Source organism: Asparagus officinalis, chromosome 10 (assembly GCF_001876935.1).
Source record: "Asparagus officinalis chromosome 10, Aspof.V1, whole genome shotgun sequence".
NCBI lineage: Eukaryota > Viridiplantae > Streptophyta > Magnoliopsida > Asparagales > Asparagaceae > Asparagus > Asparagus officinalis.
In genome coordinates, this window is record NC_033803.1 from 69,367,677 (window position 1) to 69,377,392 (window position 9,716).

Genomic DNA, 9,716 nt, shown 5'->3' on the forward strand with positions numbered 1-9,716 from the left:
CCATCGTACAGTTTCTGTGAACCGAGTCCCCGTACATTTGCGAACTGAACCCTCTGATACACAAATTGGTTCCCCAAAATTGACACGCCGCTTTCAAGTATGTGGGAAGCAAATTCTCTTTGTGTGCACATGCACAAGGATTATAAATTTCAACAAAATTATTGTGGTACCCTTTAGTAAGTGGAAGCTATCCAAAGATAATAATTACCCCTAAATCACTGTCTTTTTTAACTGAAATACATATTGAGACAAGACAACAAATTAATAATTGAATATATGTATGAGTCAATGACTTTATTGTAATTAAATATTGAAAAAGATAACTAGCCTAGTTCTAATGGAAATTGAAAAGCTGTTAGCTTTCTAGTTTCTAATTTCCTACTTCACACTTCTAAAAAAAGGTAGGCACACCCTTTTTTTTTTTTACAATGTACTATGTATTAAACTTTTGTACGGAAGCAAGATACCCCCCTAGAATCCAAATTTTCTAAGTGGCAAATTGTGTACCCAAATTCGTACCACAACCCACTGCTTACGTGAACCGTGTAACTATGCTCCAGACTCTGAACCAATCCTTCTTGCTTTTTGGGAGAAAACAGAATACTAAGACAAAAGGACAGGACATGTTAAATTAGCATGTATCACACGATGGGTTATGGCTCTCATCCAATTAGTTCCTTGATGCGGATTTACTAGAATCTGTTTCGTCAGTAGCATGCGAATAGATAGACAAGTGCCAGCTGGACATGAAGGTTTTGCAGCAAGAGACTCCTATGCTCATAGTTGACAGTTTGGTACCAACTAAGGAGGATAGATGTAAACTTTGTTTCACCCTCTACAGCAAACCTGGGAAGAAGTCTATGAACATGGGCCTCCTAGGTCGTGAATCTTTTGGATCAAATGCGTTGAATATGACAATTGGGTGGTGAATCTTGAATCATATGCATTGAATATGGCAACACAAATATAATAAAACTAGATAGGACCATAAAAATGTCAACAAATGCTAACAAACAAGATAAAGTTGAAAATTGAAAACATACCTTACGTGCAAGCTTCTCCAACTTCTCCTGTTCAGTTTTCTGCAACAATGGAGTAAAAATATTAGTTTTTGGAAATGAGTAGAGAAATTTTTCACATGAACAGCATTCTTTACATCAATAAGTTTTTAAAAAATCAAGTATTTGATATGCTCGGAAAATAACATTATTGAATTCTTTACTAATAAAATATTTTTGAAGATACTTCTCTCCTAATTATTTAATCAAAAACAATAAATTTCCGAAACACTACCATAAAAATTTGTATATTTCTAAGAAGAACGTGTTGAATGACTCTAGGAAAAAAGAAATGCACGAATGTTGACCAACAACAGAGCCATTTACAGTAAATAATTACAGCACTCAAGAGAATCATGTGCGCGCACAACAAAGTTGTGTTTTCACCGCACTGAATGAACAAGAATACAACAACACCATTAAATAGCGGCTGAAAACATCCAATAGTAACCTTTTCCAGTTACTATATTGACCATAACAGCAACATATTCAAAGGGAAAGAACCATGTATATATCAAGAAGTTTCATGCTATTATCTTCTTCTTGAAAGAACTGGAAATGGAACTACAGTTAAACTTTTCCTTCGCCACTAGAAGCACCTCCGAAGCTCTTTATCAAATTAATGAGGTCTAAATGGAAGCAGATGATTACTAAAAGCTATGTATGCCATTACATTCTTCATATATTCAAATTGACATTTCCCTTGAAATGTTCATGGCAAGTAAGAAATACTTGCAGCTTATTATGTTCATTACACTCATCTAATAGCACGTTCTACAAACAATACTGGGCATAGTGGCATACTGCCAGTCAGTTGTGAATCGTGTGAATCTTCCCAACAACACATATGCAACCAAATCAACGAAGCGCGACCTATTTTCCAGTGGGAAAATATGGATACTTGATTTTAAAATGACTTAATATTAGGTGGATAAACAACTCAGATCAACAATGTTATGGATTGAAATTCTAGAAATGAACTGAATTATTATAAAAGAGTCGAGACAGATAAAACCAAGCCTTACATACCATAAGTTGATATGTGATTTGAATAAGCATTCTTCACATTGTACTTAAACAAATGCAAACCCTATTCCCTTCACTGGATGAATAATATGTACATTTCTTCTCCAATTTAAAAATCAAATGAGAATACAGAAATCTACTTTTAGAAACAATGGCCAATTATGTAATGTACAAAACATAGTTTCTTCTAGCAACATGGATATGATATACATAGTATTTAGATAACAAACTCAATATCCGTATTTGATAAAAACGGTTTAACTTTTTCGATTAAATACAAATAATAACACAACAAAATTGACTATAACAAAATTGACTATAACAAAATACAAAATATAAACATGAGCTTCAGCCTTCGCATTCACCTTTTTTTTACATTATAATTAAGAAAATTATACGAAAGTACAAGCCACATATCATGACATATACTAGTTTCTAATGCTATGACCTTTTCTTGCACATTTGGGTACATAGGGATGTTTGGAATCTCACTAAATAAGCAATATTCTTGGTTTAAGCAGCGAGCTTGATATGATCTAAAATAAAAATCCCAAGAAATTTTCAAACTGTACTTAGCTACCAATGACCAAATCCAATCAAAAATTCAGATCAAAGCCCTAAATATAAAGATCGATTAGCAAACAACACAGTTCGATTACAATTAATCTATTTGAAATCATGAAAACTCTTAACTAGATGAAGAAACATTAATAAATTCAGATCAAATCCCTAAACTACGATCAATTATAAAATAAACCCTAATTAGATGAAGAACTACCTTGATGAAGACGTTCTCCGCTGCCTTCTCCTCCTCGCTGAGGATCTTGCCGCTCGACGAGAGCCTGCGTGAAATGTATCTCGCCGCGATTCTTCTAGCTGCCATGGCGATCAAAAACTAGGGTTTCAATTTTTCTTTTTCTTTTTTTTTTAATTTTAAAAAAGGGAAAAAGAGAAATCGAACCCTAAATCCTAAAAAAGCTGCGCTCTCCTCTTTTCCTCTGTCACTGTAGCCGAAACTAAGCAGGACACGTGGATGGGATGTGTGATCGATTCGTGTTGTATGTTACCGAAATTACCCATGACTCATTAAGAAAACTCCTAAACTAACCTCCTCGACGAATATTAAATTTCACAGACCCCCCTTAAGTTTGGGCGTCCCTCATATATAACTTCACTTAACTTTTAAAACTACACAAAAAAACCCCTTACGTTTTGGGGTTCCCAAAAAACGCCCTTTAACTTCCGATGTTGTGAAGAATTCTCTGAAAAATGTATGCCATAATTTTTACTCGAAAAAAATATCACCCTATATAGTTTTACCCACCAATGTGAAAATTTGAGACTAATGATGTTAGGTTTTCCCCCCTTTTCCGGGGAATTGTTCAAAGTTGAAAGGGGTTTTATGAGAGCCCCAAAACTTAATGGGATCTTGTGATGTTTTTTTGGAAGTTAAGAGGGCTATCTAAGAAATGTTCAAACTTAAGAGAGTTTTTGAAATGTACGCACTAAAAAAACTTATACTAATTAAGCACTCAAATACCTCATAGTTTCTCCTGCTTTGTACTTATATTTATATGGCCTCACTTATTTTTTTTAGCAACAGTTGCATCCACTCACCTATTTTTAGCAACAATTACGTACTAGGAAGTTATTAAGGGGATGTTTGTTTTGTTTTGTTTTTGGGATATAGGGTGGATTTCAAGTTTTGGGATGTAAAAAGTGCTCTTTTTGAGTTTTGGGATTCCATAAACTTTGTTTGTTTCAAAATTAATTTTGGAATATTGAATCCCTAAATTATAAACAAATAATATATTTTTAGGATTTGTGAAATCCTCTCTTTTGTTTTGTCCTTTTTTTGGAATATAAGGTGGATTACAAGTTTTTTGGGTTTTAGAATTCCATAAACCATGTTGGTTTCACAACCAATTTTGGGATATTGAATCCCCAAATAATAAAAAAACTATTATATTTTAGAATTTGTGAAATTCTACAATTGACAGAGGATGTAGGTTGGATATTGATGTATTAATGCTAATAATATAAGATTAATATAAGATTAATATATTATATATAATATTATAATAATATAATATTTAATATAATACATCTATTCCTCTATAATAATAGGAGGACCCAAGAATCACTGTTCATGCTATAGTAAATGCTAGGGGATTTTGGCTTTGGTCCTAACTGTTTAAAGGTTTGACCAAGATGGGAATTTGAGACGATCCTAACTGTTTAAAGGTTTGATCGTTCAATTTGTGGACCTCTCGTTCATGGAACGAATCGAGAGGGGATTTTGGCTTTGGTCCTAACTGTTTAAAGGTTTGACCAAGATGGGAATTTGAGACGATCCTAACTGTTTAAAGGTTTGATCGTTCAATTTGTGGACCTCTCGTTCATGGAACGAATCGAGAGGGGATTTTGGCTTTGGTCCTAACTGTTTAAAGGTTTGACCAAGATGGGAATTTGAGACGATCCTAACTGTTTAAAGGTTTGATCGTTCAATTTGTGGACCTCTCGTTCATGGAACGAATCGAGAGGGGATTTTGGCTTTGGTCCTAACTGTTTAAAGGTTTGACCAAGATGGGAATTTGAGACGATCCTAACTGTTTAAAGGTTTGATCGTTCAATTTGTGGACCTCTCGTTCATGGAACGAATCGAGAGGGGATTTTGGCTTTGGTCCTAACTGTTTAAAGGTTTGACCAAGATGGGAATTTGAGACGATCCTAACTGTTTAAAGGTTTGATCGTTCAATTTGTGGACCTCTCGTTCATGGAACGAATCGAGAGGGGATTTTGGCTTTGGTCCTAACTGTTTAAAGGTTTGACCAAGATGGGAATTTGAGACGATCCTAACTGTTTAAAGGTTTGATCGTTCAATTTGTGGACCTCTCGTTCATGGAACGAATCGAGAGGGGATTTTGGCTTTGGTCCTAACTGTTTAAAGGTTTGACCAAGATGGGAATTTGAGACGATCCTAACTGTTTAAAGGTTTGATCGTTCAATTTGTGGACCTCTCGTTCATGGAACGAATCGAGAGGGGATTTTGGCTTTGGTCCTAACTGTTTAAAGGTTTGACCAAGATGGGAATTTGAGACGATCCTAACTGTTTAAAGGTTTGATCGTTCAATTTGTGGACCTCTCGTTCATGGAACGAATCGAGAGGGGATTTTGGCTTTGGTCCTAACTGTTTAAAGGTTTGACCAAGATGGGAATTTGAGACGATCCTAACTGTTTAAAGGTTTGATCGTTCAATTTGTGGACCTCTCGTTCATGGAACGAATCGAGAGGGGATTTTGGCTTTGGTCCTAACTGTTTAAAGGTTTGACCAAGATGGGAATTTGAGACGATCCTAACTGTTTAAAGGTTTGATCGTTCAATTTGTGGACCTCTCGTTCATGGAACGAATCGAGAGGGGATTTTGGCTTTGGTCCTAACTGTTTAAAGGTTTGACCAAGATGGGAATTTGAGACGATCCTAACTGTTTAAAGGTTTGATCGTTCAATTTGTGGACCTCTCGTTCATGGAACGAATCGAGAGGGGATTTTGGCTTTGGTCCTAACTGTTTAAAGGTTTGACCAAGATGGGAATTTGAGACGATCCTAACTGTTTAAAGGTTTGATCGTTCAATTTGTGGACCTCTCGTTCATGGAACGAATCGAGAGGGGATTTTGGCTTTGGTCCTAACTGTTTAAAGGTTTGACCAAGATGGGAATTTGAGACGATCCTAACTGTTTAAAGGTTTGATCGTTCAATTTGTGGACCTCTCGTTCATGGAACGAATCGAGAGGGGATTTTGGCTTTGGTCCTAACTGTTTAAAGGTTTGACCAAGATGGGAATTTGAGACGATCCTAACTGTTTAAAGGTTTGATCGTTCAATTTGTGGACCTCTCGTTCATGGAACGAATCGAGAGGGGATTTTGGCTTTGGTCCTAACTGTTTAAAGGTTTGACCAAGATGGGAATTTGAGACGATCCTAACTGTTTAAAGGTTTGATCGTTCAATTTGTGGACCTCTCGTTCATGGAACGAATCGAGAGGGGATTTTGGCTTTGGTCCTAACTGTTTAAAGGTTTGACCAAGATGGGAATTTGAGACGATCCTAACTGTTTAAAGGTTTGATCGTTCAATTTGTGGACCTCTCGTTCATGGAACGAATCGAGAGGGGATTTTGGCTTTGGTCCTAACTGTTTAAAGGTTTGACCAAGATGGGAATTTGAGACGATCCTAACTGTTTAAAGGTTTGATCGTTCAATTTGTGGACCTCTCGTTCATGGAACGAATCGAGAGGGGATTTTGGCTTTGGTCCTAACTGTTTAAAGGTTTGACCAAGATGGGAATTTGAGACGATCCTAACTGTTTAAAGGTTTGATCGTTCAATTTGTGGACCTCTCGTTCATGGAACGAATCGAGAGGGGATTTTGGCTTTGGTCCTAACTGTTTAAAGGTTTGACCAAGATGGGAATTTGAGACGATCCTAACTGTTTAAAGGTTTGATCGTTCAATTTGTGGACCTCTCGTTCATGGAACGAATCGAGAGGGGATTTTGGCTTTGGTCCTAACTGTTTAAAGGTTTGACCAAGATGGGAATTTGAGACGATCCTAACTGTTTAAAGGTTTGATCGTTCAATTTGTGGACCTCTCGTTCATGGAACGAATCGAGAGGGGATTTTGGCTTTGGTCCTAACTGTTTAAAGGTTTGACCAAGATGGGAATTTGAGACGATCCTAACTGTTTAAAGGTTTGATCGTTCAATTTGTGGACCTCTCGTTCATGGAACGAATCGAGAGGGGATTTTGGCTTTGGTCCTAACTGTTTAAAGGTTTGACCAAGATGGGAATTTGAGACGATCCTAACTGTTTAAAGGTTTGATCGTTCAATTTGTGGACCTCTCGTTCATGGAACGAATCGAGAGGGGATTTTGGCTTTGGTCCTAACTGTTTAAAGGTTTGACCAAGATGGGAATTTGAGACGATCCTAACTGTTTAAAGGTTTGATCGTTCAATTTGTGGACCTCTCGTTCATGGAACGAATCGAGAGGGGATTTTGGCTTTGGTCCTAACTGTTTAAAGGTTTGACCAAGATGGGAATTTGAGACGATCCTAACTGTTTAAAGGTTTGATCGTTCAATTTGTGGACCTCTCGTTCATGGAACGAATCGAGAGGGGATTTTGGCTTTGGTCCTAACTGTTTAAAGGTTTGACCAAGATGGGAATTTGAGACGATCCTAACTGTTTAAAGGTTTGATCGTTCAATTTGTGGACCTCTCGTTCATGGAACGAATCGAGAGGGGATTTTGGCTTTGGTCCTAACTGTTTAAAGGTTTGACCAAGATGGGAATTTGAGACGATCCTAACTGTTTAAAGGTTTGATCGTTCAATTTGTGGACCTCTCGTTCATGGAACGAATCGAGAGGGGATTTTGGCTTTGGTCCTAACTGTTTAAAGGTTTGACCAAGATGGGAATTTGAGACGATCCTAACTGTTTAAAGGTTTGATCGTTCAATTTGTGGACCTCTCGTTCATGGAACGAATCGAGAGGGGATTTTGGCTTTGGTCCTAACTGTTTAAAGGTTTGACCAAGATGGGAATTTGAGACGATCCTAACTGTTTAAAGGTTTGATCGTTCAATTTGTGGACCTCTCGTTCATGGAACGAATCGAGAGGGGATTTTGGCTTTGGTCCTAACTGTTTAAAGGTTTGACCAAGATGGGAATTTGAGACGATCCTAACTGTTTAAAGGTTTGATCGTTCAATTTGTGGACCTCTCGTTCATGGAACGAATCGAGAGGGGATTTTGGCTTTGGTCCTAACTGTTTAAAGGTTTGACCAAAATGGGAATTTTGTGAGGGAAGATTGATCTAAAGAGGTGATCGAATCTCATCTCAGCAAAAGAGTATTCGGAAGTCATAGTAGGAGTTTAGTGTTTATCACTTTGTTCATAATGATCGGGGTTATCCCTAAGAATATTACATTTAACATTCTTCCGGGAACTTCCCGTTACATGAATTATCCACCCCCAGCTTTCTTTGCAAAACCGGGTATAACGAGGAGTTCGTTATCCTCAGTCGCATGTTCGGGTTATCCTTAAGAATATAAGATTCTCCAGGAACTTCCCGTTATATAAATCATCCACCCCCAGTTTCCTTTGCGAAACCGGGTTTAACATTGTATTCCAGGAACTTCCCGTTATATAAATCATCCACCCCCAGTTTCCTTTGCGAAACCGGGTTTAACATTGTACTTAGTTGGATAATCGAGAAGCAGTTTATACTCATATGCTCTTTGGAGTGTGGGGAAACAGTTTATACTCGTGCACCCACTGGAGTTGTATGGTCGTCTTTACTCGACTTCTTTCGTCGTTATGACGCCGGAGTCAATTAGGGCTTGGATCTTGTTTTTGAGTCCAAAGCAAATCTCGGTGGGATGAAGAACCCTTCTGTGGTATGCACAGTAGTTTGGATCCGTAATCCTCTTAGCTCCATCCTGATCTTTAATAGGTGGTAGCTCGATTTTGTCATTAGCGAGGAGGTATTCCAATATGGCTGGGGCGTCATCTTTCTTTCTTTTAAGAAAGTGTTCAGCTTGTTCACCGCGTATTTTCAAATCTTTCCAAGTTTTGGATGGTACGACCCCAGAGCTTCCAGGACATCGATGGAGAGGTTATTGTGGCATGTTTGCAGGATGAACTCCTCTGTAATAGGATCTCTGCAATTTATTGCTTTGTTACGGAAACGTTTGACAAAATTGTCAACTGACTCTCCGTCTTTTTGTTTTTCATCCAAAAGGGTTCCGATTGACACTGTTCATGCTGTAGTAAATATTATATATATATTATATATAATATTATATATGTATTATATATTATATATTATAATATAATATATATGTATATATAATATATAATATATTATATATATAATATTTAATATATCTAAAATATATATATATATATGTTATGAAAATATTATATAATATTATAATATATAATTTATAGTATTCCAAATCCCAAAATATTGATGAAACAAACAAAATATTACAAATTATAGTATTCCAAATCCCAAAATATTGATGAAACAAACATAATATTACAAATTTTGGTATTCCAAATCCCAAAATATTGATGAAACAAACAAAATTTTAGAGATCCCAAAACCCACAAAAAAATTTATGGATTTCAAATTCTATGGTGAAATCCATATCCATAAATTTTATCTTTATGTGAACCTAAGAATATTTCCAAATATGTTAGAACCTTTTAACCCTTAATTATATTTATTCTTAAACTTACCTTCAATCTATATCAAATTTACTCCAATTAAATTTTAAAATACAATTGGTATAGATTTTAAAGTTACTCCAATGTCTAATATAAATAAATAAATAAGTAAAAAGTTACTCCAATGTCTAAAATTACCACGTACTATCATATCAGGATATTTAAATTAATGCTTCCGTGTTTGCATAATATAAAGTATTAATGCGCAAACTTCAAAATTTCCAAGGTATAGAAGTGCTGGCAAAAACAAATAAGAACGTTAAGTGTAAAGCACGAGAAAGTATGAGATGCTCAAGTGAAAATTAGCCTTAAACAAAGGAAAATTCCTATAAAATTTGAGTAGTTTCACAA

The 9,716-nt window shown here is 36.1% G+C and overlaps 1 protein-coding gene across 1 annotated transcript in view; it reads right to left on the bottom strand.

The window, feature by feature from the left end:
- The window catches only part of LOC109825985 (uncharacterized protein At2g27730, mitochondrial), a 5,027-nt gene extending 1,943 nt beyond the window's left edge, over positions 1-3,084 (bottom strand). Inside the window, exons 1-2 of the mRNA XM_020392920.1 lie at positions 2,863-3,084; positions 1,044-1,082 (exon numbers count right to left, since the gene is read on the bottom strand). Of these exons, the coding sequence (XP_020248509.1) occupies positions 1,044-1,082; positions 2,863-2,967 (144 nt within the window). The 5' untranslated portion in view covers positions 2,968-3,084. The remainder of the gene's footprint in view (positions 1-1,043; positions 1,083-2,862) is intronic.